At 54.6% G+C, this 27523-nt stretch overlaps 1 protein-coding gene across 1 annotated transcript in view; it reads right to left on the bottom strand.

Annotated features, from left to right (window-relative positions):
* The window catches only part of CNTNAP2 (contactin associated protein 2), a 1722722-nt gene that overhangs the window by 186153 nt on the left and 1509046 nt on the right, over positions 1-27523 (bottom strand). Inside the window, exon 21 of the mRNA XM_028525626.2 lies at positions 15978-16071. Within this exon, the coding sequence (XP_028381427.1) occupies positions 15978-16071 (94 nt within the window). The remainder of the gene's footprint in view (positions 1-15977; positions 16072-27523) is intronic.

Here is a 27523-nt window from a genome sequence, read left to right as displayed (position 1 = left end):
TGTTTTATGAGTTAAATAAGCCATCATTTGAGTTAGGTGCATCATCACTGTTTTCATAGCATTTAAAATGTACACACAGACATATAATTGTTTTCAACTAAATGAAAAGGTAATAATGGAATTAAAATGTTTTTACAGAGACAGAGAGGAAGGGAGAGGGAGAGAAACGATGACTCAGTTTTTCTACTTGTTCATGCATTTGTTGGTTGATTCTTGTATGTGCCCTGACTGGGGATTGAACCTGCAACCTTGGCATATTGGGTTGATGCTCTAACCAACTGGCTAGGTCAGTAATAATGGATTTTTAAAATGTTTAGTTATGTTACCAAAAATTGTAATTCCTCAATCCTTAACTAACTTTAAGACCTTAGGCAAATGGTTTAATTAATGAATATATAATCTTTGATACTTAGACAATTTATAAGAATGAAACAAATATAATATAAATGCTAGTGACTAAACATATTTTTCACTAACCCTTATTTCTTAGAATGGCAACAGATTAACAAAAGATGCAAATGTCTTTGAATGATGTGTATGTTTACTTTTGCCACCTCAAATTTGCTCAAGTGATGTGAAACTGGAGTTCACAACATGAAGAAATTACTAAGCGATTCTTTGTTTTCTGTCTTCTTATGTCTGGAGGAAAGTTAGCTGCATTGATTACATATAATACACAAGGCTGGTAATACTAGGTATAATAATTAAGTTGAGTCTAAATATATATATATCTGAAACAATGGATTTGATTTTTGGTTTATCTAAAAATCATTACAGTTAATCAAGGTGATAAAGAAAATTTTAAAGCTATGGCTAAGCTTTATGCATTTCCTTGTATAAGGAAAGGTATAATCAAGGTGTATCTCCTTGAACACTACAGCCAGATCTGGGGTGCCAACAACCATTATTAGTTGGGCAGTTGCCTGTTCTCGAGGCGAGGACCCCTTTAGATCTTCCCCATTTCACCCCGGGGGCAGGAATCTGCATTAAAAACTCCATGAAGACGGTGCCCCCTACATGTCGCACTGACACGCAGTCTTGTTGTTCCGGTCACTGTCACGCAGAGTGCAGACTGCTGCCCAAGGCAGGATCCTGGGCCCGCACCCTCCCCTCCTCCTCAGCTTTATCCTTCTCACCCGCCCGCCCTTCCCCAGAAAGAGCCACGGCTTCTCGAAACCCTCCCGTTATGGCTCCAGAGGTCACGGTGCCCTCCCCGGGACCTGGGCACAACTGAGGTTTTTTTTTTTAATTTTCTTTTTATCATTGTTCAAGTACAATTTTCTCCCTTTTACTCCCAATCCAGCCCACCCACCCAACCCTCCCCAATTCCCTCCCATTACCACCCTCCCCCTAGTTTTTGTCCATGTGTCCCTTAAGTTTGTTCCTGTACAACTGAGTTTTTCGAAGATTCAACAAATGGGCGTGAAAATGCTGCCCCGTGGGGAGACTGTGGCCGTCAGAGGGAGGGGCTATGCTAGGGAGAGATCTGTTCACTCAGCTCTCTTCTCTGGTGATCAGCTTTCAACCCACAAACTCGGGTTTCTTTCTTTGTGCTGCTCAGGAAGACATTTTAATCTGTTCTCATTAAAACGTCAAAATGAAATGAACAGGAAGTTTAAAGTCAGGTCGCTATGCCAACCTCAAGCGTATGGTGATCGTACAAGAAACAGTTGCTGGATTTAAGTGAACTGCGGCCGACGGGTCCTTTCTCTGCCCCTGAAGAGCGGTCAGTCCTGGCGGAGAGGTTCTGCAGGTGCCTCGGGCGAACTGGCTCTGACCGACTCTTAAAGAGGAAGGTGAAAGGGACCGCAACATTTTGCAAAAATAGATACGGACGATGACATAACACAGGGCCTGAAGAGACCCGTGAGATACGCAAACTCACGTGACGACTGTGATCTCTTCTCCATAATTGAATAGTAGTGCATTATCTTAAAGAGGATAGATGCACGTTGGTTTAAAAAAAAAACAGCTGCTTTGAATGAAGGGGGTTGTGTAAATGTGAGTCAGGAAAAGGGGGGCCCACAGAGCACGTGCAGCATGCGATGCAAACTCTTCACTGGAGACCCCCCGCTTGCCATTGATGGAAACTAGTCCGAGAGCTGTGAGGGTCACACGATTAGGAGCAAAGCTGAACACTTGTTTTTCTCTGTGACTTCCACCTTTTTTTCTACATGGCAGTTCAAACTTAGCTTCTTGGTTTTCTCCCCCGCAGCCAAATAAAAATGCAATGCTATCCAGCGACAAGAAGAAACGAGCTCGTAAGCCACAGAAAGACACGTAAGTGCACATTATTATGTGAAAGAAGCCAGTCGGAAATAACTACGCGCTGTACGATTCCAACTATCTGACATTCTCGGAAAGGCAAAACCATGGAGACAGGGGAAGAGCGGTGGTTGCCAGGGGCTGCGGGGAGGGGTGGGGGGAGGAAAGGAGAGCTGGAAACGGGTTTTGGGGCTGTGAAACCACTCTGTGTGGTACCGTCATGGAGGACACACGTCATTCCGTGTTTGTTGACATCCACAGACCTTACAACGAACCCTAATGCAAATTGTGGACCTTAACTATTAACCCTGTATCACTACTGTGCATCATTCACGACAGACACACTGCATGGTGGCAAGTCTGCAGCACCAAACAGACGGCGCGGCGAGAAGCCGACAATGGAAACTGCGCACACGTGTGGGGTGGGGGGTGGGGGCGCGTGGAGTTCCCCGTGCATCCCCTCAATTTTTCTGTAAATTGAAAACTGCTCTGAAAAGTAGTCAATTAATTAATTTTTTTAAATGCCACAAAATCAGGCCTTCAAACTATTGAGCCACATAATCATAAGTCATTTTCAAGACTAGGCCACTTTATTTTAAATTAATAACATGACTCCATTTGTACCTTTTATTGCCACTCGTTTGCCATTGTTTTAAATGACATAACTTCACTATTAAAAAACCGGAAAGATTTTACACGTTTTGCGATTTGATTTGGATGACTCGCAGTCAGAAAAATCCATAAAAATCTGGTGTTTAAAAAGTAAGCAGGCTGACAAAGACTAGTCTGTGCGTATGATCTGCGTTCAGCCTGTGCTTACTGACGGACTTCTCGCTCCTCCCCGCCTCCTGCTGCACTTCCCGTGTTAACTCCGACTCTGAAGCGGGGTCCCCTTGCGGGCAGGCAGCCCAGGCTGTCCCCGCACCAGGGTTCCAGACAGCCCGGGCACACTCACTGGTTGAAAGCGGGCGAGGACAGCTGGCTAGATGGGGGTGCCAGCACGTCTCTACCCCAGGGTCCGATCTCTTCCACAAACAAACTCAGACAATGAGCCGGCGAACATGCCCAGATAGATGGGGCTGCGGCCCCACCATCCCCTTGCTCCATGACTCGGCACGCGCCACTCAGACTCTCAGACGGGGATTTACATAGACATTGCCTTGCGAGGTGGGTTTCATCGGCTCACAGACTGCGTTTTTCATTTATCTGTCTAGTTACTACGGATGGCGCCGGAGGGCGGTCTGCGAAAGAAGTGGACTCTACTGAGGAAGGAAAATGGAATTACGGTTTGTTTCTGACTCCGAGTTTATGCTTTGAATGCTAATTTCTCATGGACACTAGAGACGGAATAATAGTTTGACCAGGGATTTACTTGGGGGAGGTAATGTAAATTATCAATTAAAAATGATTGAAAGTTTCTTTTAGAAGATTAACTTTTCAAAGTATGCACACTTCATTGTTGTTAACGCTACATTTAAAAGCAGGGGGAAAAAATCTTAGACCACAGAGTGGATCTATCTTATTTCCAGAACTTGAAGTTGTCACATTCAGAATCTCGCCATGCTTGCTGTGAGAAAATATAGCAGTCAGACGAAATACCTGCTGTAACCATTTAATGCCTTTTCTTACAGCAGGATTACCCACGCTCCGAGGACTTTTAAGAGATGAATAACTCTTCCCAGGAAACACCGCTTTCCCCACGGCTCCTCTGTTCTTCCTTCAGCCGCCACGGACAGGTCTGCCAGGAGTGCAGGCTGCGGGAGGCCGCGGGAGGGATCCCCGCAGCACTGCCTGCCCGACGAAAATCTGCGTTTTCTGTCCACCTTTCACCGCGTTTTTCTATTTTGTCCTTCGGAGCATTCAGATGAAGGGTGACTTGGCTTGCTTTCATTCCAATGAGCATGTTAACCTTCAGGTTCTCCAGCATTTAAATTCCAGCCCATGAGCAAGATCACGCAAAGCAACTTTGTAGCCCAGACCCCCGCCCCCCAAACATGCCACGTTCTCCCATCCTGGGTCCTAAAAAGCAGCTCATCTCTGTGCACCATGAGATGTCGCAGACCTGGGAGGAGACGATCAAACTCCAGCTGGAGGACCTTGGATGGACCCGTTACTCTCCTTTGCTGAGCAAGTCAAAGATCAGATGCTGCAACACTGCCCAAGAGGCACTGAGCAAGTAAGTGGTGACCATGTGCCAGGCACTGTGGTCAGGATTTCACATCACGACACCATCGTTAATCTTCCCAGCTCTGTGCCACCGGTTCTATTATCATCCACATCTCACAGCTAAGGAAGCGGAAGCTCAGATTCGCGGGAAGCCACGGGGGCTCCTTCAGCAGGTGGGACGGCTGCGTTCTCAACCTTCACACTACGGGCTCTTCTTTTCCGGCTGAAACTCTGTGAAAAGATTTGCTTTTATAGCTGTCTTACCTGGATGTTGAGAGCGAGTTTTTAGATCCTAATGCTGTCATTATTAACTCATGCTTGTCAAAGACCCACCTGGGTGGCCAATAAAGACTATTGTGACATTGCCGGCGTGTTGGAGAGGGCATCGAACTAACCTGCTCTGTGGCCTTGGGCCGTTGCTAAACCTTCGTGGGCCTGTCTTCCTCAGCTGTGCTAGGACATGGCTTAAGTAACTTGTTTCTCGGGGCTTCCTATGCGTCTATGGAAGTAACAATAATGCTAAAGTCCCAACAGATTTCCAACAGTGAAAGTTATTAATGTAATTAAAAAAGAAGGAGACACTAACGTCAAACTACAACTCATTGGGAAAATTCCTTCTACAAGAGAAGATTTCCTTCAGCCTGCGAAGATTTTGGACATTAAGACTCTGCTAAACTTTCTTTAGGACACGAGAAATTAAATATAATTGCTCCTCTTTAGTTTGAATATTGCTTCTCACTGATCACTTAAATATGCTTTCTCATCAGTGTTTTACTACTTCTTTAATCATTATCATAAAAGCCAAAGGCAACGGAGCAGAAATTCCAATGAGCCATCTGCTGCCGGTTCCTGGATCGGTTCTGCTGCCTCCTTCTGTGAGGAGCCGGCCGTCCATCACGGGGAGGCGGCCGTCCGTCACAGGCGCTGTCCCTGAGAGTGGCAGCAGACGGTCCAGTCTGCCACGTCCTCCTCTATCTCCGTTTTTGGAAATGCATCATATTAATCACTCCCTTCAATAACAACCCTAAAAGAACGGTGAAATCCTAAGCCGTCGATAAATATTTAATTCCTGTACATTTCCCAGCCTCTGCTGGCGGAGGCGGGAGGGTCAGAGCGAGCGGGGAGATGGCAGCGCAGTCCTTTTCACGGCCCCCCCCCCCCCCACCTCCGCAGCGTCCGGCGGTGCCAGCCCCTGGTAGATGCTGACGAACTCGGGACTCAGGAGGATCAGGTGGACCATGCCTACTTTTACACCAGTTACTTTTTTAAACACTGAAATTTGCATTGAAGTCGCGGCCGAACCACATGCAGTTGTAAGAAATAACACATAGATCCCTTGTTCATTTTGCCCAGTTTCCCCGAAAGGAAGCATGTGGTAAAACTATCACACGGTGTCACAATTAGGGCGCAGAGACTGAGATGGCTCCGTGACCCTGTTCGGGCTCCAGGCTGGTTGGTGCGTGCATTTAACCCTTCGCCATCTGCTCACCCTGCAGGCTTGCGTCTTCACCACCGCAGCCCGGAGCGGGGACAGCCTGCACGCCGTGAGATTCTCTCGGATATGAAGTTGCCCTTCATACCCAAAGCCAACGTGGCCCCTCTGGCCCCCTCCCTCCCGCCCCAGCACTGACCTCCGGAACCACTGATCTGCCCTCTGCTTTTACAGTGCTGTCACCTCAAACAGGTCATGTCGATGGAAACGAGGTACGTAAACTTTGGGACTGCCCCCCCCATCAGCATAATCCCTGGAGACTAGTCCAAGTCACTTGCCCACCCACAGTGTGCTCCTTCTTGTCACTCAGTGTTCTGTGACACGGAGGTACTGCCTGCATTATTTTTCAATGGGGCCACATTCTGAAATCTATTAGTAAGCTTTTCCTCCCCTGTGTTTCTGAGTAATAACGACCCATGTTTAAGTCAACCCCAAGACACCCGTCTGTCAGAGGGGGTGTGGGGGGCAGGGAGGGAGAGGGGAGAATTGCTCACGAGCTGACATGCACCACGGGACCGGGCGTCAGTGCAGGCGTCTAGACCGCGTCCGGCACGGGAGTCTTGGTATTTCCCCGCCCCCGGGCCCAAACGGCTTCTCGCCTAGGGTCGGTAAACAGCACCACCACTTACCCAGCTAGTCAGGCCCTGGACTTGAGTGATCATCTTTGACATCTGTTTCACCCCGTGAGTCTATCACCAAAGACCAGTGCCTCTTCATTTAATACCTTCCTAATCCAGATGCCTCCCCAGCTCCACCCCCGCCGGCCCCATCTCCCACCTGGACGCCACAGCCAGACTCCTCCTGGGCTCCCGCGTCCATCGCCCCTGCTCCACTGGCCTTTCCGGGGTTCATACAGCCGACAGCAGCCAGAGTGGCACTTCTAACAACCTGGTTGGATCAAGGCCTTCTGTGCTCCCACCGCACTTAGGATAAAAGGGGGACTCCCTCCAGTGGACTCTCCCCAACACACGCCGTCTGGCAGCTGGCTAGGCCTCTGCCTTCACCCGTCTCCTACGCCCCTGCGGGGTCCCCACTGTGCACCCACCACGCTGGCCTTCCTGCCCTTTGTTCCTTGGACAAGCCGAGCGTGCCCCTCCCTCAGGCCCCCAGCCTCTGCATTGCTGGCCCCTCTCCCTGCCCTCCTTTCCCCGCAGTGCCCGAGTACGGACCCCCTCGCTTACCCTCCGCCCCCAGGGCCCTCCGTTTTACGTCCCAGCATTCACCACTGGCTTGCTGTATGGCCCACAGTGCCTTCTCCCTCTCTGCCCATGCCCACGAGAACGCAGGCTCCACAAGGGGGGCGGGGGCTGACTTTTCTTGGTTTGGTCACTGTCCCGGCCCCTCCACCTGCTATAGCTAAGCACTCGGTGTTCTTTCAAGAGAATTAATGGTTCCCCCAACTCCTTGGCTCGCACCTCTTACCCCGCCAAGGACTAAGTGGGCTGCAGTTCTCCTGTGATGCAGAGGTGACACCCAGCCTTCTAGCTAACACGGGGAAGACGCGGGGCCCTCTCCAGTGCAGGGGACTGTGACGACGGGGAGTGTAGCTGATTGCATTCCTGCCCCCAGCCCCCTGCCGCCCCCTTCTCCACGTCGCCCTGCAGAGCCTGCCCCCTCCTGACTCTGCGCTGGGCCACGTGACTCACTCGGGAACACAGCACGTCAGTGGGCACGATGGGCCCGCAGGCTCGGAAAGTGCTCGCACCGCCGGCCTTGCTCTCCGCGCCTGGGCCGCTGGCTTGAGGTGAACACGCCCAGGCTGCCTCCACGGTCCCAGGAGGAAGAGGACCGGGGACCGGAGCCACTCGGCCCCTCACTGACCCACAGATGAGCGAGGAAAAACATGCCTGCCATTTTAACCTCCTGAGTTTGGGATTGTTTGTTCCACGGCACTTTTTTTTCTGTTGGTCCATAGTTATCTGACACAGGAAGCGAAAACAAAGCTTTTTTCTTTTCTTTAAAAAAAAAAAAACCCGAGAAGACTATATGCAAGAAGAAACTCAGAGGGAGAGAAGAGCTCAGCTGTGGCCCAAGAGCAGGGCGGCGTGTGAAGGGTGAGGCAGGAGCCAGGCCAGGGGTGCACGTCCTGTCCCCAGTCTGGGGCTCAGGGAGGAGACCACCACGTGGGCTGCCGCACCGACGGGGGCCAGGCCAGCCTCAGTGAGAGCGGGGATGGGGGGGAAGCAGATGCCCTCTCTGGCCTCTCTTTCCTGTGAGGAGTGGCCCGGACAGGAAGCCGATGTATCTCCCACAGGGCTGCTTTGGGGTTCTGGCACCTCCCGTGGGGAGGGGAGGGTCCCGTCTTGAGTGACAGCCGAGGAGACAGAAAGAAGCGAAGGCGGCAGGTGCCCCCGGAGCACTGCCTGTGTCAAAGAGGGATGATACGTCCATCAACCACAGATTTTACCGCCCGAGGCCAGAACAGCGCCCAGTGACCAGGCGGACACAGGACCCTGGGCTGGCGGCAGGTCGTGCAAACTCCAGGTCTCTCCCCATGGTGAGGTCAAAAGAACACCGGCGCAGCAGTGTCTCCCTGCCCCTCCCCTCTATAACCTACACTCTCGTCACCGTTTATCCAAGGAGGTGGGGGTCAGGGCCGGCCACTTGAGAGACTGAACGTTCATTTGAGAGGGACAGAGCTCAGCCAGAGGCAACTGCTGGAAGGATCATGTCAGACTCTGCTGTCAGCCAGCCTGCACGTCTTGTTTACCTGCCCTCGCTACCCACGGGGGGGGGGGGATGCCAGATCATCACAGGCAGGCGAAGGCACAGCGTTTTCTCTGCATACGCAGGTGGCTTCATGCATTACAACGTGCAGCTCTTTAGAGCCATAGCAACCTCCAGCTTGGCCCCCCTGCAGCCTCTCCCGTACTCTCTGTGCATCTTCCACTCTGCAGACAGGGTTATCCTTGCAACGTGCTGACCCGGTCTGGTTATTCTTCTGATTTAACAAATGCTTTCACCACACCTTTTGCCCCTGGGGTAACGTTAAAACCTTAGCACGACTTGTCTTGTGTTGGCCAAAAAGTCCATTATGTTTTTTTTTCATTAAATAAAAGACACATTTTTCAACTTCACCAATTACTTTATTGATTTGTGTATTTTGAGTACGTCAGCTGTCTCCTGCTATTGGCTGCTAGTGGGGAGAGGCCAGGGGTGCTGCTAAACATCTTCCAGTGCATCAGACAGCCCCACAGTGGAGAATTATTTGGCCAAAGTGTCAATAGTACCAACAAATTTGCAAACCACTCTTTAAATAAATATATTTCATTGATTATGCTATTACAGTTATCCCAGATTTCCCCCCTTTGTCCCTCTCTGTCCAGCACCCCCATTTCCTCTGGCGATCCCTCCTTAGTTCATGTCCATGGGCCACGCACGTACGTTCTTTGGCTTCTCCCTTTCCATGTTCCCTCAGTCACAGCACCCTCTCCACACACGGCACAAATCTTTTTTTTTTTGTTTGTTTTTTTTGCATTTCTGTTGTGTTTTTACCTTTCTTGGAATAGTAAAGCACAACACACCAAAAATGTTGCATGTTTTCTTCCATCTTCAATATTAAAATGGCTGCACAAAAATTCACCAATTTTGATAAGTCTTTTTTAAATGCATGCTGTTAGGACAGCTGTCATAATACAATCTAACAAAATTGTTTTGAGTGAAGTTAAAGACAACCAAGCACTACTAGAGCCACTGTATGGAAAAAAACCTAACAGACTTTTTGGCCAACCCAATAAATACACCCTATAATATGGCAGATGCCCTATGACTCCCTGGACCCCTACCTGTGAGCCCCTGTGCTCTATGCTTTCTGCTGGCCTGGGCGGCAGGTTGTGGGGGACAGCAGGGTGAGCCCGAACTGCTGGGAGCTGAGACCCCGGAAGCAGCCCCCACCCATGCTGGGGGCGGGAGGTGCGGCCTCTGGCTCCCTCCTGTCCCCACACCCCACCCCCCCGAGCTCCTGAGGCTGCCCCGCACTGGCTCCCATGGCTCCCCGGGATACTGCATCTTGACTGCCCGCAGTGCGAGTGGTTTGGTGACGTGTCATTCCTCTCCCTGGTTCATTTCTCCACTCCCCTCCTAACAGTTCCTGGGGCCTCCCCCACACAAGGGCTTACATACTCAAACCTTCACCCTCTGGCCACTCCTCATCTCATCTCCTGGCCTCCGCCCCCCCCCCCCCAGGCTTCTCCTTTCCTGGGACCTGGGCTGAAGGCCTGACCTCAGGGCTCCCTTGGGGAGAAGACCCCAACAAGACAGGTGACCATGCAGCTTGCCACTGCACGTGGGGTCACGGTTTAGAGTGAAGTGGGCACTGCTGGCCAACCACTCCTGTCCTGGTGGAAGGAGCCTGGGACTGTCCTGGGCCAAGCGGGACGTCTGGACCCGCGTCTAAAGCCGGTTTAGCCTGGGCCTGTGTCCTGCGGCTTCACGTTCACTTGCCCCGGCTGCAGCCACCCCGAGTGACACTGGCCCTGGTTCCGGGTCCCCCTCATCGCCCCTCGTGTCTCCGGAGGTGGTGACCACGCCCCTCATCCCACCTGCTCCTGTCACTGTGACCTCGCGCTCAGCCATCCAAGACTAGAGTCCGCTGCCCCTCTCTCAGAATGTGGGCCGGAGCCCAGCTCTGGGCCTGCAGCGTGTGGCTGGGGGGATGGGTGTCACTTCTGGGGCTGGGCCTTCGAGGGCTCCAGCGTGCACCTCTGCTTTTTGGAATGATTCTTCTTAGGGCCCCGCTGCCACGATGTGGACCCCCGGGGGGAAACTGAGGCTCCTGGCTGACAGCCTCAGCTACACTCCTGGGCAACCACGTGGCTGGGGCCACTTCGGACCATCTGTTAGTCACCCTGACGCCCCAGCTGAGACACACAGAGCCGAAGTGCCATCCAGTCAGGCCGCAGAACCGTGTGGCAAGATGCTGTTGAAGCCAAGTGGCGGGGGGACTGCTGAGTAGCAACAGAGAACTGAGAAATCCCCCCGCCGCCTGCCCCCCGCTCCCCGCCACGGCCTTGCCGGAGGACCCTAGGGCACCACTGGGTCTCGGCGTCTGTGTCGCTTCCCGTGGCATGCCCGCCCTCTTTCCTGCACTGGGTCCAGGCCCTTCCGTCCGGCTCCCGAGGAGTCCTGCCCCGCCGCCTCCCACACCTCCTGCCACGTGTCCGTCCGCGCCTAGTTGCCTTTCCAGCATCTTCTCCCGGCTTCTCCTCTAAAGGCAGAAACTGTGCGTGTCTTGCACACCACGGACGTGCCGGTGACGCACACCACTCCTGGTGCATCATCACCAGTGAAGACTACTTTCCTGTTTAGTTAGGACTGAGTGGAAACAGCACCAGTTCCGCACACACTGCGAGGCAGACCCTGGGCTACGTGTTCAACGTGTCACTCGTTGAGTCCTGCGGAGCAGGGACTGTCACTGTTTCTCTTTCACACACGAGGACACAAAACACACAAGACGTTAGGTGACTGGCCCAAGTCACACGGTTTGTAAGTAACAGGATGCGGATGCAAACCCCCATGGGACGGCCGCAGTCCCGCGTGCCAGCCGGGTCAGCCCAGGCTGTGCCGCCGTGACGAGCAGCCCCACGGTCCTGGCAGCTCAGAAACACAGTGGCTGTTCCCTCAGCGGGGTCCCCCCTCTGTGACCTCTTCTGAAAGCTCTCGGGGGGCGCAGGCTCTGCTCACGGGGAACTGAGACCCCCTCTCCCACTGTCTCCCTCGGGCCCGGCCCACCTTCCTGCAGCAGCCGGCCAAGGCTGAGAGTGGGTTCCCTTCTCACATGTTCTATCTATTTTTTTGGATAAATATCCTGTATGGGTCCTTGCCTACCTGGCCTTCTCCTCCGAAGATTAACATCCACCTTAAACACCCCGGCCGCGGTCTGAGCGCACCCCTGCCCTGGACGCAGTTCTCGCACGAATGCAGCCCAGTGCCACTGCGTTTACTGAAAACAGACGCCGGCTCGTCAGACTCTGCGTCGAGCCACCCCCTGCATCTTCTTCCTGATCTCGGGCGTCTTCCATCTTCTACTCATGTGATATATTTAGGCGGGGGGGAGGCTAGGGGCAGGAACTAAGTCCATCTTTATCATATTTCACCTCATTATTTCTACCCTATCTCTCTAGCCTGTCAGGATGCTTTTGAAGGGGTTTTCATCATCCAGCTGGTGAAACTGCCCCTCTAGCTGTGTGTCATTTGCAGCCACGATAAACATTCTGTTTATGTCTTTAACCAAAGGCACGGGTGGAAATCCTGGGGGAAAAACCCATCAGCAGAGAGAAGACCCTGTTTCAGGCCTCCTATTGTGTTTCTCTGCCTTGACTTGAAGATTTCTCGGGAGCCTATGAAATCTGCTGCTGAAAATGATACACGTGACGTCAGTAGCATCGCTCAGCTAGTGGATGACTTTAAAGCACGGACACGAGTAGGTCCAGTGAGATGGCTCCTTTGTGGGGCTCTGCTCGCTGCCCTCGTGGCCTCGACGTTCTTGTCGGGCTCAGATGTGCCCCGGCCCGCTCCAAGGCTCCGATGCCTGTTGACAGCGATCACATTTCTCCTTCTAGAATAAATTCCCTTCCTTCCCTTCAGAAACATCAGGCTTGTCCTTGATAGGGTGTCTTTTCTCCCATCCTTTTCACGTGTCCTTTCTCAAGCCGTGCTCGTCAAAGAGCTCGTGTGGAGGCGTAGCATTTATTTCCATCCACCTCCTCTGCTTCTTTCACGAGGTCCGTTTCTGACTGGCCGCCGGCCCAGCCACGCGACCACGCGGGGGCATCGATCTCCCGGGGCGGCGGCGCTCACCGGTGCACACGAGACAGCTGTTTGAGGTTCGACCCGTCTTTACAGGCGAACGGTCACAGAGCTGATGGACGCGTATTGACCGTTTCTCACTGAACTGGAGCTCACTTTCAAGGGGAAACGTAACAATGCCTCTCACCAGGCAGGCCTGCGCCTACTGAATGTCCCGATTTGAAGACACCCTGGCCCAGGCAGGTGGCCACGCCCCCCCAGGCACCCGCAGGACTCCCGCGGCCCTCACTTGGGTTACAGGAGAATTGATCTCCGGGGTGTCAGATCTCTTCCTGGCTTCTCCGTGGCTCTGCAAGAGGAGCGAGTTACCAGGAAGCAGGGCCCAGCCTTTCTCATCACGTGTCTCTCCTTCCAAATCCCAGCTCTACCGATGACGACCTGCAGGGGGCGGTGGCGCCTCGGCCCCCGGGGGAAGGTCTGGCAGCGGCTGGAGATGGTTTGGTTGTCACAACTTGCCGGGGGGGGGGGGGGGCTACTGTGTCTAGTGAGTAGAGGCCATGGATGCTGCCAAACGTTCTCCAGTGCACGGGCCAGCCCCACCCCCAACCGAGACCTTCGTGACCCCCAGGGCTGACAGTGCCGCTTCGGGAAAACGACTTCGGCTCTCCCGGTCTGGGTCCCGTCTTCCACACAGTGGGGGCGGGGCGGCCGTGGTGTGGGGCGGCGCCGTGAGGGCTGTGGGGGTGCTGTTCTCGCCACACAAACCACCAAGTCTGGCACAGAGCCTGTATCAAAACACACTGATTATCTCCTTCATTTACGTACCGGACCTGGTGCTGGGTACTTCCTACAACATCATCAGCGCACTGCTGAAAGAGGGATGCATTTGCTCCCCAGGTGTCTTTCGAGCACTTACTGTGTGCTAGGCCCTGCAGCACACACTCGAAGTGAGTCTGCAAAGGGGTCAGTTCAAAACAAAGAGAACAACACTCCTCCTCAGAGGGAGAACCCCCTGCAGGCAGGCGTCGGTGTCCCCAGGGAACCCCGGCTCTGAGAGGTTCTGGTGACGTGCCCGAGGGTTCCGTGCCCACGAGAGGCAGAGCCTGGTCCACGTATCACTGGCCGGTCTGGTCTGAATGTCTGCGCCTCCCCCGAACCCACGGGCTGAAATCCTACCCTCTGGTGGGATGACAGTGGACGTGGGGCTGTGGGAGGCGGTTAGATCGTGAGGGTGGCGCCCTCGTGAGTGAAATTAGTGTCCTCCTGGGAAGGGGGTGAGCGAGCTCGCTCCCCCCACCCCCCAGCCCCGTGTGTGCGTGCAAGGAGAAGACGGCTGGCTGTGAACTAGGAGGCAGGTCCCCACCAGACCTCGGGTCCATGGCCCCCTGACCGTGGACGTCCCAGCCTTTCCGCTCTCTGAGCCCCCCAGCGGTGGCCCTCTGCCACAGCAGCCCGAGACGCAGCTCTGCTCCGCTGGACTCCAAAGCCTCCATTCCCTCCGCTCTGCGAAGGCTAGACACCCGCTCTAGAAGACCCGGATGGCGAGGTCCGTGCACGCGCAGACCCCCCACCCCCACCCCGGACGAGCTCCCTCCACTGTGTCAGCCTCACCCCCTGCAGCCTCTCCCTGGGCACCGCGCCTCCGGGATGGAGCTGGACGGGGCTGTTACGGCCACGGAGAAGCCCTCCAGATTTTCGAGAATTCTTGCCTGGACTGCGGGGACGCATACGGCGGCGGCCTGGGGACGCTCGCCACGGTCTCCGGCGGTCGTCCTTGCGGAGCCAGGCCCCTACTGCCCCGAACAGCCACTTCCTGTTGCTAAGGAACCACATCGCTTGACTTGAAGCTGCAGCCCTGCGGGAAGCTGGCCCCTAGGGACCGGCTCTTCTGATTTGCCTGAGACCGTGGACCCCCGCCAGAGAGACCGAGCTTCGCAAGGCGCCCCCGCCCCCCGCGCCCCATGGTGGTTGAGTAACTTCGGCACTGACCTCCCGCAGCTGCGGTTTCCTCAACTGTCAACTGAGGACCATAGTCGTAGGGCCTGCTCCACCGGATTGTTGTGACATTTGGTTTTCGCCTGCACAGGCGTACAATGTTCAGCACGGGGCGTAAAGCCTGGCAGGCGGTCAGCGAGGTTTATCCAGCATTCCTTTTCATTCCGCCTCCACCCGCCGACTGTGCATTTGCCCCTCCCCCACTCCGCCCCGCCCCACCCCTTCCTCCAAGGCCTCACGTACAGCTCTGCCCGCCTGCCGTCTGGCCTGGTATGTCCCCAGTTCTAAGTCCGCGAGAACGCTTTGCCCTTGGCCTCTCTCTGGCATGAAACACAGGGCTTATTCCTCAACCGGCCGACCTCCTCTGCCAAAGTCTTGCTGTTCTGTTTTTTTTTTTTCCTCTTTTCATTTCTAACTCGACTGTCACAGAGATTACAGCGCAGCAGTTAGGAGCACAGATGGAGATACTGACGGCCTGGGTTCAAGTCTGGGTTCCACCTAATAAGTAGAAGGCCCTGGTAAAGTTAGTTAGCCTCATTGCGCCTCGGGTTTGCCGTCTGTAAACCAGAGACAATAATCTTGATTATCTCAAGGAACTGCTGCGGAGGTTAAAGGAATTCATACGCTGAAAGTGCTTAAAATGGAGCCTGGCCTGCCGTGGGTCCTATGGGAGTGTATGTTATTGTTGTCTTACTGCAGCCTGGGTCTCCTGTCCCCTCATCGGCCCCTCCCACCCCCGTGCACACAGAGCCCCTCCCCCTCGGCCAGCACCCTGTCCACCAGCTTAGCGTTTCCACAGTGGGTTCACAACACACGTCTCATAGTAAAAGAAAAAAAAAGTCCATTGGCTTTACCTTAATCATTTAAAAGTACTCAGTTGATCATATCAGTATTTCGGTCTAGAGTGCACTGACTGGCCGTAAAGAAAAGGCCAGCGTGACTCACAAGGTCACAGTCACCCCCCCCCCCCCCCCCCCGGGGGCTGATCTGTCCCAGCCTCCGACTCCTGCCGGCCCTCTACTCTGCAGACAGCACCAGGCCAGCTCTCCTCGAGAGGGCCGGGGGAAAGACTCGGTGGGTACGCTTGGAGTGAGAACAAGCTAACTCAAGTGTTTAGCAGGCACAGGTCTTTAAGGAACCACTGAGCGAGTTCCACCTGAAGACGCCAGGAGCGGACACGCTGGCCTTCCCCGGGCTGTTAGCTCACCCCACCCATGCAACCACAACCCTGCTCCCGACGCCATCCTCGGCCCGGACGCCCCGACCGCTGGCCGCAGAGCACGGGGCGCGAGCACGCGCCCCGAGTCCTTACCTATGACCTTCCCCAGGAAGAGCGCCTTGGGAGCGTTGAACAGCGTGTCGGACGAGCTGGGCAGGTGGTAGCTCACGGAGGGGTAGTGGTCGAGCTGCGGGAAGGAAGCGAGAGGCACTTTTAGAAGCGTGTCCCGTCCCGGGATCACATTCCCCGGGGGCGGGGATGACATCACCCCCCGGAACCGTGGTTTCGGGGTATCCTGTTTCATCAGCGGGACTCTGAGCTCCCAGCCAAGGCAGCCGGGAGCCTGAGTATTCCTCCGCCCGGTGACTCGAGAACAGCGGGAACTCGGTAAGTGAAGGCTCCTTACGAACTGTCCTCCCGTTTACGCCCATTTTCTGTGGGTGGCCCGCCTGCTGGATTGAGATGCTTGTTCATTCTACTGGGATAAAATCTGCTTGACCCTATCTCCAGGACTGACCGCTGAGACAGAAAAGGCTACGTCTCTGAGAATGAATTTTGCTCGGGACCCTCTTCCTGCCCTGTTTTCTGCACCCTTTTGTACCATCAGCGTATAGACCGATATTAGTCTTCAGAGCATATATGTATGTATATTCAAATATGAATGAGTGTATGTTTTATATATGAATATATACACACACAGATGCTGAGGTGTGGGTTGGGTAAATATACAGTTTTCTCACTTATCAAGACGAGGGCAGTTTCTCCTTTCTGCCTCAGGGCAGGGACATCGCAGCCTGAAAGGGGCAAAGACACCCCCAGAAGCGGAGCTGTCCTTTCAGAGCTGGGGGGGGGGGCGGGGAGGAGGAAGCCAGTGGAAACAGCCCACATGAACAGCTGTGGGAGCAGCCTGCATTTCTGACTAGTTATTCCCCACAAGTAAAGTGCCGATGGGGCTCCCCCAGAACCACAGACTTGTCCTCTGTGTACCCTCCAGGGCTCTTCCCGCCTTCGCTGACCTAGAAACCCATCCAGTCCAGTTGTGTTTCCCCAGCAGGTGGGCCCCTGGAGCTTCCTGTGGGGCTTTGTATCCACCTGTGAAAGCCTCTCCTGTGAGCTCTCCTTTTCTCTGGAGTGAGTGTGCCCCGTGTGGAGGTGAGCCTCGGGGAGGGTGTGCATGGAGGAACCCCCGCACCACCGTCCAGCTCGGGCTTTCCCGAGACAACTATGTACAAGGAGCTTCTTGCTGGAGCCGGCAGTGCCGACTCCAGGAACCGGATGCACCCCCAGGTCCCGGCTTGCAAGGGCCAAGGCCAAGGTGGGCAAAGCTGCAGGAAGCCCGCCAGCCCGGGACGGAGGGTGGCAGGAAAGAGTGGGAGGAAGGGAGCTAATCTCCCGCCCACACTGAGGACCAGCTGCTCTGAGGAGTGATGGTCATCGTTAAGGGCCACCTACACCTGGGTCTTGACACTGTTTACTGGAAACCTAGAGGTCAACGGGAAAGTCAAGGTGAAGAGTCAAAGAGGCATCCGTCACATCTCAGGGATGGGGAAATGGGCATGTTTGACTATAATTTTGAAAAGTTAGAAAAATAATTTCAAGTGCATCATTAACAAAACACTTATCCTGGCCAGAGAATCTGAAATATTTGAAATCTCATAAAGTTGTTTCTCTGGAGCAAAGGCGACTGAGTTTTTGCTGCTAAATTTTAGGAGCTGCTTTGGCTCCATCTAGTGGCACTCATGGGTAACTGCTGCTGTCCCTCCACCGTCTCTAATTATTACCTGTTGCCAAAAAACTAACTGCAAAAGGCAGATTTCACTAATAGACAATTCTGCAGTGTTTCAAAGTGATGACCTCCCATTAAGTAGTCCTTATAATTAAATCTATCCTGTTAAAGAACTTAAAAATGATACAAACAATATATGTTCATTATGGAAAAATACAGATTTACAGAAAAACAGATGGTATAATTAACGTTAATTTTCTAACATGCATTCTTTCACTCCTGGATGGCGCCCAACTACCCATATTGCTTTTCATTTACTTTTCGTTATTTAATGCTGTGTTGCAAACTCTTGTGCCAGTACATATGCGACTCCAGCCTCATTTGCAGTGAATGACTGGTACTCCCTGCTGCGAGTATACAGCCCACGTTCTCAAAAAAATACCGAAAGTCTACGTGTGGACTTGGAGATTTCTTGTGTCTTCGGGCCCAGTACAGCGCTGGGCACAGCGCGGTCCTCAGTGAAAACGTGCTCGCAGTCGAGACTCAGGTCTTCCAGCAGGGGGCGCAGCCGTGAGGGTTGCGCTCGGATGCAGCCCTGCCGGCCCTCGCGCGGCGGGAACACCTTCCTGTTCCGCAAACTGTCCCTATGGACCCAGCCCAGACAGGCTTGGCCTTTGGAGGCTCTTTTTATATCATTCGTGTTGGGCTCGCAGTGAAATAAAATTTCTAGCTGGTCTCCGTAGGCTGCTTCCAGCTCTTCCCCTTCCTCCCTTCATGCAGCTGGTGACCCAAAGACTAACATGTCCATTTATTCCTATTACACTTTTTTTTCCAGCAACAGTTTTTTGAACCTGGACGCTGCCATCTGACACACTCATGATCCTGCCTGGTTTTCATTTACCTGTAAATATCCCGGATTGCGGGGAAGGGCTGAGTTCAAGTGCCAGGGATGTCGGGAAGGGAACAGCAGCTCTGGGACCGTGTCGTGTGACTGAGTTAAGACTCTGGTGATAAGGAGATTATCCTGCGTGGTGTGGGACGAGCTGCGAGACGCAGGTGTGTGTGAGATGCTGAAAAAGGCCAGGCCACAGGCGCTCCTCACCCAAACCCGGGCATCGGCACCGTGGTGCTGACTTTGGCCTCTAGAACATAAAATAAACTGGTGCTGTTCTCAGCCCCTAAGTGTGTGGTGCTTTGTTACAGCAGCAACAGAAAAATAACACAGGACATTAAAAACACAAAAACAAAAACTGTGCAACCGAAACATGACCAGGGCCCACTCCACCCAGATCACTTCCCCGATACGACTCTCCCCTTGCTCCACCCTTCCCACCCCCCAGGGTCAAGTGTGGGCGTCCCCAGGTGCAGAGTCGGCCCTGTTCTCCGAGAGGCCCAGTCCGGAAGGAAGTCCTGCTCTCCTGCACCCTCCCCACACAGGCCCACCCCTGAAACAGGCTCTGCCCCCTCGCAGTCCCTGGGACGGGAGTCTGGGTCCACAATCAGGTGATCGCCTCCTGGCTCCACCTGCGCCCTTAGGTAGACGCTCTACAATAAGCACAAATTCCTTTCCTCTCTTTCAAAGTGAGCGCAGCGAGGAGCTTTCTCAGTAGAGGGCACTAGAGGGACGTTGTAGGAAGAAGGGGCTTCTGGAAATTTCCAGCACCAGCCTGAAGGAGGGAGGGCAGCAGGGGGTCTGCCTGGAGTGTGAGGACATCCTGTGGAGCCTGCCTGGGATCCCGGTGGCCCTACAGCCTGGTGACAGGCCCTCTCAACTGGCAACAGGAGCCCCTGTGCAGCCCCCACGAGGCCCACATGCTCCAAAGGCCTCCTGCCTCCCACTGTGCATGAACACACATGTGCACACAAATGCAAATGTGTGTACACACACATGCGCTCACACCCCATGTGCTCACACACATGCACACGCGGCTGCTGAGCTCCTGCTTCCCCGCCTGCACCCCAAAGGGTGGCCTTTTGCTGGCCCAGAGACCCTAACCTGGCCACCCTGGAACCCCTCTGGTGGCAGAACCACCACCACCCTTCTGTGGTCCTCCCGTGGGTGCTCCCCCTCTCAGGGGTGCCCCTGGGAGGCTCCCAGAGGCTTCCTTAGGTCCTAGAGTTTCCCTTCATCACAGTTAATTCTTACCCCTACCCCCGTTGCCCCTACTGGGTGGTCTGTCTCCCGCTCGGACCCAGGCGGGAGACGAGGAAGCACGCCCTGGGTGACCGCTGTGTGCAGAGCTGCGCCGGGCTTTTCACGCCCTGTTCACGGGTGCCGAGTCGCAGCTCTCCGCTTTACCAGACAAAACGCGCCCCAAGTCAGAGAGAGAGAAGGTGGCAGAGTCGGCTGACCTGGCTCCACCCGGCTACACGGGGGTAGTCCCCGCACCCGCCCAGCTGGCCCCACGGGGGAGGGTCAGCTGCATGTGAAACACTGACATTTAAACTCCAAAACGCACTCCATCAGATAAGACAGGCAAGCTCAACCTGAAAAGCCCAGGACATGTCACGCTGTGTCATCTCCCTGCGTTGCCATGGCGAAGTGCACTAATTTCAAGGTAATTTCTTTGGGGGCCCAGTGAGCTACGTGGCTGCACGTTTACCAGGTGGCCACCCCACGGGTGGCGGAGGCGGTCACAGCCCGTGCAGTAGAGGCTCCGTAACATCAAAGACGGGGCTCTGGGTGCCCCTGGACACCCTGCAGGGAGCACGGACTTGTCCGGCAGACACCCCGGAATCATGAGAAGCACCCCGACTCGGGCTGGGGCTCCCGTCTCACCCCCTGACCGAGAGCTCCAGTGTCCGGTCGGGTATTATTCTGGGAATTCAGTTCATTTGCATTTTAAAGCCATGGCTGGCCCTGGCGGGGTACGAAAGGGCTCCATCAGCCTGGGTAGTACCTATGGGGGTGAGGTGGGCACACGGAGAAGACAGACCCAAGGGGGGAGGGTGATTTGCACGCAGAGGGGCCCCGCCCCAGCCCCTGAGGGGAAGGGGTTGGTGGAGGGTGACCTGACCCTTCCCGAAGAGACAATCTCCACTGTGAAGTGGTTGGTTCTTCGGAGAAACCCACAGCCCAGCGGCCTCAGGTTCAGCGGAACGCTGTGGACCGGCCCGGCGAGGTCGGAGACGCCACCTTCCCGGCTCCTGACACCCTCCCGGTGTCAGTTCAGCATCCCCGTGTGGGCGAGAACTTCTGCGGTGGTGGTGGAGGGGGGAAGGGTCCTCTGCGCCCCACCTCCGGGCTCTGGGCTGTTTCTTCCCGGCAGCGTTATTGAGCATGCCGCCCGGTCCACGAGGACCCACTCGGAACGGGCCTGAGCCACCCTAGGGTGCACTTATCCACCTTCACAACAATCAGACCAGCCATCACTGGAGAAGCCACAGCACGTGTGTGTGCGTATGTGCGTGCAAAGATGTGGAAACCCTAGCTTTACTCCCGTCAGAGCGTCTGGTCTAGAGGGCGGCTCCGTGGACAGTCCCACTATCAGAACCCCCACGGGGTCTCGTGGCCGCCTGGTCGGGGCAAGTAAGCCTGACTCCGTACTAAAGACCACGTCGAGGGGGACGCGCACTGATGGCTGGTTTGGGGCCCTGAGTGTCGACGCTCTGGGACGCTCGCACCGCCGCGGCAGCTCTGAGTGGGGCACAAGCCACTGCTGGGGCCGCGGGGCTGAGAACCACAGGGGCAGCACGCCGGCCCCTCACGCTGCCCGGCCCTAGGGCGCCCTGAGTCCAAGAGCAACCCAGGATGCCAACGTCGGTCGCTGTCTGGGGCGTCGAGCTGCCGTCCACCCCAGTTTGTTTTTGGCCGAAGCTGCTCATAGACCCTACCGACTGACAGAGGTGCTTAAGGAAAAGAAAGAGACCGAGAAACACTCTCCCCTGTCGCAGGGCCATGGAATCACTGGGAAATGGCCAGGCTCCATAACTGGGTCAGCAGTGGAGGTGGCTGAGCGTGCTGCTTAGCATACGCTCCATGAGCGGGAAGTGGTGCCCTGAGTGGGGACCGAACCCGTGCTAACCAGCGGGCCACACCAGCCAGGAAGCCTTCTCGGAACACGCCCTGTCTCTGCCGTGTGTATGGATGGATCAGCCCACGTGGCTCCCAACACTCGGCACTGAGCAGATGCTTACACAAAGGTCAGGTTCAGCCGGCACAGCTCCAGCGAGGAGAAGCCGTAGAAACAGAGTTTGTCACTCCCTCCCCACCTTCCACAAATGGAGGAGAGGAAGAGAGGTCCCAGGGGAAGTTAGCGATCTGCCCAAGTTCACAGACCGGAAGTGGCAGCACTGGCCTTGAACCAAAGTCCAACTCCAAGGGATGTGCTTTTCCAGAAATGCTTAAGGCTCCAGACACGACGGACTGAAGAGACAGATCTTTCTTTGCTGTGTTCGTACGCTGTTCCTCCTTCAGAGACGTCGGAAGGCTTCCTTTACGGCTTGATCAGCGGTTTTACAACGAGACGTGTTTCGAGTACTTCCTCCCCCCGTCGCCGAGCCCCCGGTGTTGTGGTAATGCAATCGGCACACGTCATCCCCCTCCGGTCCGTGCGCTGAGAGCCTGCAGCCCGGGTGCAGCCACGGGAATCGGCGAGCCCATTAGGGGATTTACGTTGTAGCACACGAGAAGTTTCTCAGCACAGTACGAAGAGAAACAATCGCTTTCAGATGGCCATCCACTTGCCCTGGTCCGACCCTCCGCCTACTGCAGAAACACGGACACTACTTAAAGCACGAAGTGTTTCTAAAAACTGATTTTGTGTCGATAAATTGTATAATTTTTATGAATTTTAGTGTATGAAAGGAGAAGTTCTCATTTCCTGGCTGACATAGCTTTAAGTTCGAAGGCTTTTATAGCAGAAATAGCCCGAATGCTAAACAATTTTTTCCAAGAATCTGGTCAGGAAATACTTAGGACTTCCAGGTTTGTGTTTTGACTTATAAATGAGAATGCAGAAAATGATTATAAAGCATTAAAAATTAAATTGTGAACCAGTTCTACTAATTTTACCTCTGCTTTTCTTCTTAGAGATCTAGTGTGAACAAAGCTAATGGTTTTTATACACTTTCACACTTAACATCACTTAAATAACCATCAAATTTAATCATCACACATAGTAGGTGGTTTAGATAATAATTAACACAATTAGTACCAATTAAATTATTTCAAATGGCCTAGTCTGCTGAAGAGCTCGAGGCAAACACATTTTGCTAAACTATAAAATGACTTTCCAGGCCCTGGCTGGCATAGCTCAGTGGATTCAGAGCGGGCTGTGAACCAAAGTGTCGCAGGTTCAATTCCCAGTCAGGGCACATGCCCAGGTTGCAGGCCATGGCCCCCAGCAACAACACATTGATGTTTCTCTCTCTCTCTCTCTCTCTCCCCCTCTCTCTCCCCCCTTCCCTTCCCTCTCTAAAAATAAAATAAATAAAATCTTAAAAAATGACTTTCCAGGAATAAGGGAAAACAAACTAAATGGGTAGAAAAAGGGAAGATGAAAACAAAGAAAATGGGTAAAAATAAAGTCAGAAATGGTCAATTTTGAAAGCAGGTGTTAACGACCATATATGATGCTGCCAAAGTCATACCGCGTGACGGCAGCTCGCTCAGCAGCCCCGTGGAAAGGACAGAGGCGCGTGGGTGGGGAATGCTCCAGGCAGGACAGTGCGACTGAGCCCCCCGTCCCAGTGTTTGGTGGCCTCGGTCACCGCGATGTGCCAGCCACGCTTCCAGGGGCTGTTTAAACCTGGTGCCCGCTACTCCCGGGTGAGCGGGGCGCGGGAGGTTCTAACGAGGCCACCAGGACAGCCATGTGCTAGGACCTGTGTGGCCAGTGGCCCTGCAGACGGGGGGGGGAGGGCTGCCGTCCGGCGTGTGCGTGTCACCGGTGCCGCACTGCCTAGCTGCGGAGGTGGGGACTGGTCAGCCGGTGGCCGCTCGGATGGCCAGGTTTCCAGCACGGGGAGAGACCCTGCCGTGACCAGTGCTGCTACGAGCGAGGACTTGACTGGAAGACGGGGCGGGGGGTCCCTCACAGACGCAGGGAGTCTTTGCACGTGAGCGGGTCGCTGCATCGGCGGAGCCCTCTGCCGCCGTGGACCACTGAGAAGGGCGCACCTGTCCAGCGGGGTGTCCACCCCCAGGCCACCCCGAGAACGGGAGAACGAGGACCTTGGGGTGGCCCGACTGCTGAGGAGGTGCCCCCGCAGATAGGAGCCCACATCCGACCACCTCTCCTCCCAGGCAGCCGCCTTTCGGTGAACGACCTGACTTCTGCCTCCTCCCGGGGCGGGCGGCCGAGCCGGACACGCCCCCGGCGGGCCAAGGCGCTGCCACTCGGGTCCTGGAAACCAGGCCCCCCGCGCAGTCAGAGCACACGGTGACAGAGCAATGTATTACACCCGCATGTAAAGTATCACGCTGAATTCCAAAACGTGTGACACGGAGAATCACCGCCATCGTGGTCTAGGTGACAATACGGATGGCGGTGACGTGACCCAGCGACGAGGGAGCTTTGCCTTTTCTGGTCCCGTCTCATCAACTCAAACACACACTGACCGCGCAACCCGCCAACCCCACTCCGAGGCACTCACTCAACAGAAAGGGAAAAATGTGCCCACAATCTACATAAGTGTGCAAACATTCCCAACAGGTGGGTTCCTGGCACCCCCAAACTGGAGACGATCCCTGTGCCGGTCAAAGCGCGAAAGGACAAACAGACGGTAGCGTGCTCTGAAATGCGATGCCGTTAACCCACAACCACAGACGCGCGCACAGCAACAGCAGGGACGCACCTCAGAGCCCCGTGCAGAGTGGGAGGGGCCGGACGCAGGAGACGGCGGCTCTCTGGCTTACGCAAAGGCGTGGAAACGGTCAGACTGACCCGCGTTTCTATGGAAACTGAACTGTGAAGAGCGATCGCTGGGGCAGTGACTGGTGGGAAGGGACAGAAAGGGGCTCGAGAGAACCTTCCGGGGTGCAGGACACGTTCTCGACTCCGACAGAGTGCTGGTTGCGTGGGTGTGCACGCGTGTCGAAACCCACGCACCTGCCCGAGGCAAGCGTGCCCGTGGCCCTGCGTGTAGTCTGCACGTCAAGGAAGTTGACCGAAGACAAAGAGCTGAGAGATCGGGAGAAGCTGGCCTGAAGTAGCACGTGGATGTCTGTCTCCACGGGTCTCATCGCCAAGAAAAGCCAAGAAACGGGGGGAGGGGAGCCAGGAGGAAGTTCTGTTGTAAGTGAGGGAGGTGGTCCCGTGCTCGTGTGCAGCTGGGGACGAGCCAGCGGGGGAGGAAGCCCCAGACCTGTCCCCGCCACGTCCTGGAGCGGCAGGGCGGGTGGGCGGGCTCCGTGGGGAAGTGGAGAGGCTGGCTGTGAACGGGACTCTCAAGCGAACCTAGTTTTCCTGTGTTCTCTCTGAACTCGAAAGCCACCGCAGGTGGCATTTTAAAGAGGAAACAGCAGGGTCTCCATGTGTGGGGACGTCAGGAAGGGCCCGGTGGTGGTTCCAAGGTAGGCTGGGGTTGGACTTAAGGGCCTGGATGGGCTACTCCGATTCTAAAGTTATTCTAAACACACACTGCCTCCAAAGTTTGTAATTTATTTATTGTTATTTCTAAGATCCTCACCTGAGGATATGTTCACTGATCGTAGAGAGGAAAAAGCAGAGAGAAAGAGGAACATCGACGAGAGAAACAGCTGGTTGCCTCCTGCACATGCCCCAACTGGGGATCAAACCTGCAACCTGGGTATATACCCTCACTGGGAATTGAACCCACCGCCTTTTGGTGTAGGGGATGATGCTCCAACCAACTGAGCCATCTGGCCAGGGCAAGTTTGCAATGTACATTATCGCTTGTAAAGATGAACTCACAGAGGCTCACGACAATCACCTTTGGGCTCGCCTCTGGGGAAGGAGGCGGAAAAGTGTGTGTTATCACCGTCAGGCACAGAGACCCTGAGGCCCTGAGGGGTCTGCATCTGGTCCAAGGCCACGGAGTCAGCAGCAGGTGCCCGGTTTAGCCCTCAGCTGCATTGCACAACACCGAGTGCAAGGCTGCCACTGAGTGCCCAGGAGGAAAGCCCCCCGACGTCCCACAGGACCAGGGCTCCCGGCTCCAGGGTCTGGCCATGTGTTTCCTGTTTTTTAAAAACTGAAACTCTGCTTTCCGTCACTGCCATTCTTCTGACCTGGCAGCGGACGGCTTTCTAAGTAAACTGTATTCACCAATCAATGGTTCTGCACCAGGCGGTCTCTTAAAATACTGAGAGAAAATGTGAACGCTGTGTGTCGAATCAGATTAAAGTGAAGGGCTTTATGGTTCTGAACCTACTTAATGAAACAGCGTTTTTTCCTTATTGGCCGGTCTTCTAAGTTTATAGTTTTGCTGGAGTCGTGATTGCAGAATGACTCTCACATGTGAGGTGCTTAAATAAAGCAGCCCCTAGTGCATTTACTGTATTGATCATTTTAATGCACTGGCTTCGGTATTTAAATGAGTTTTGAGTTTGTTTCTTTAATGGTCTTTCGATGAAGCTAAGTTGACCTCGTGCCTGTTGCAATCACGACGCTGTCATGGCAGAAAAAGATAATAAAAACGAACTCATTTTCGGTGGCTGAAAAGGTTATATTTCTATTGATTTTCACTGTAATAGAGTGAAAGTCACCGATGTTAGAAAAAGCTCAGCAAACACATGCGTCTTAGCTCAGAGGCTCCATGAACAAGACTCTGCCAGGAGGTTCTGGTGGCAGCAACAGGACTCAGGAGGGAGTCCCAACACTGGCGACACCAGGGCACTGAGGGCACTAAGGCCACGTCCTCCAGGCTCTGCTCCAGCGAGAGCGAGCGGCTGCGTGTGCACAGTCCGCACACACAGAGCGGCTGCAGTGTGAGTGGCCGGCTCTGCTGGCCTGTGGAAGGCGGGAAAGCTCAGCTCCTTGCCAAAAAAAAAAAAAAAGCACTGAAGGCTTTTTCACGCTGTGTTTGGAGCCCGTTCTGAGAAGTAGAGCGAATGTGGGGAGGGAGGACCCGGTGGAGGTGGTAAGGGGTGGGAACAGAAAAGACCAGAAGTGACGGAAGAGCGAGAAGAGCGTTCACGCCTTTCCCTGTGACCCAGCTGTGTGTGCACACACGCGCGTGCATGTGTGAAAGCAATAACACAATAGATGGAGATGATTCTCAGCCTGAAAGCTTATTAGTTGTAGCTGTGGACTCGGATCCCACCTTCAAATCTACTCCAGAAAAGGCCTCGGGGAGTCTGTGGCTCTGGGACCTCACGGGGATGCCAGACGCGCTCTTTGCTCCTAGGGAATCCAGCTCTCCCTCAACCAGAGCTCTACAGAAGGCCCGGCGGTCCCTGACACTCTGCCTGCGTCCCCCTGGCAGTCTCCGGGAGAAGCAGCAGCTGCTGACAGGATCTGGGAGGAGGAAGGAAGGACAGAGACTATCCTCTAAAAACCTCGGTCCTTTTCTTCCTCCCCTCAATATTATCATTGCTGGAGTAGCACCTAAGAGTTCTTGAAGGTCAACTCCAGGTCACAGTTCCAATGACTCTGCAAACAACCCCGTGGGCACACATTCTACTGCGGCCCATTTTATGGCTGAAGAAACTGAGGCAACGCCTACCAGGACACATGGTTCCCGAGAGGCTCCGCCCAGAGGCCGTGGGCCTGCAAGGTCCAAGCATCCTCATGGTGCCACCCTGGGCCTTGTGCCACCATAGAGCGAGGCTGGCAGGGTGCCCACGGCAAGTGCACGCGGTCCAGGGGGCAGGGCACTGGGGTTGCTTCTGCCTCATGTCCCCCTCTCCTGCATTTTTACTGCATCACCTTTCACGCACCCTCTGACCTGCACCCACCCTTGGTGCAGGGCAGGTTTCAGAGATGGTCCGGATGTTGGGGGCTACCCA

This window comes from Phyllostomus discolor, chromosome 10 (assembly GCF_004126475.2).
Source record: "Phyllostomus discolor isolate MPI-MPIP mPhyDis1 chromosome 10, mPhyDis1.pri.v3, whole genome shotgun sequence".
NCBI lineage: Eukaryota > Metazoa > Chordata > Mammalia > Chiroptera > Phyllostomidae > Phyllostomus > Phyllostomus discolor.
This window is presented reverse-complemented; position numbering and strand designations above follow the sequence as displayed.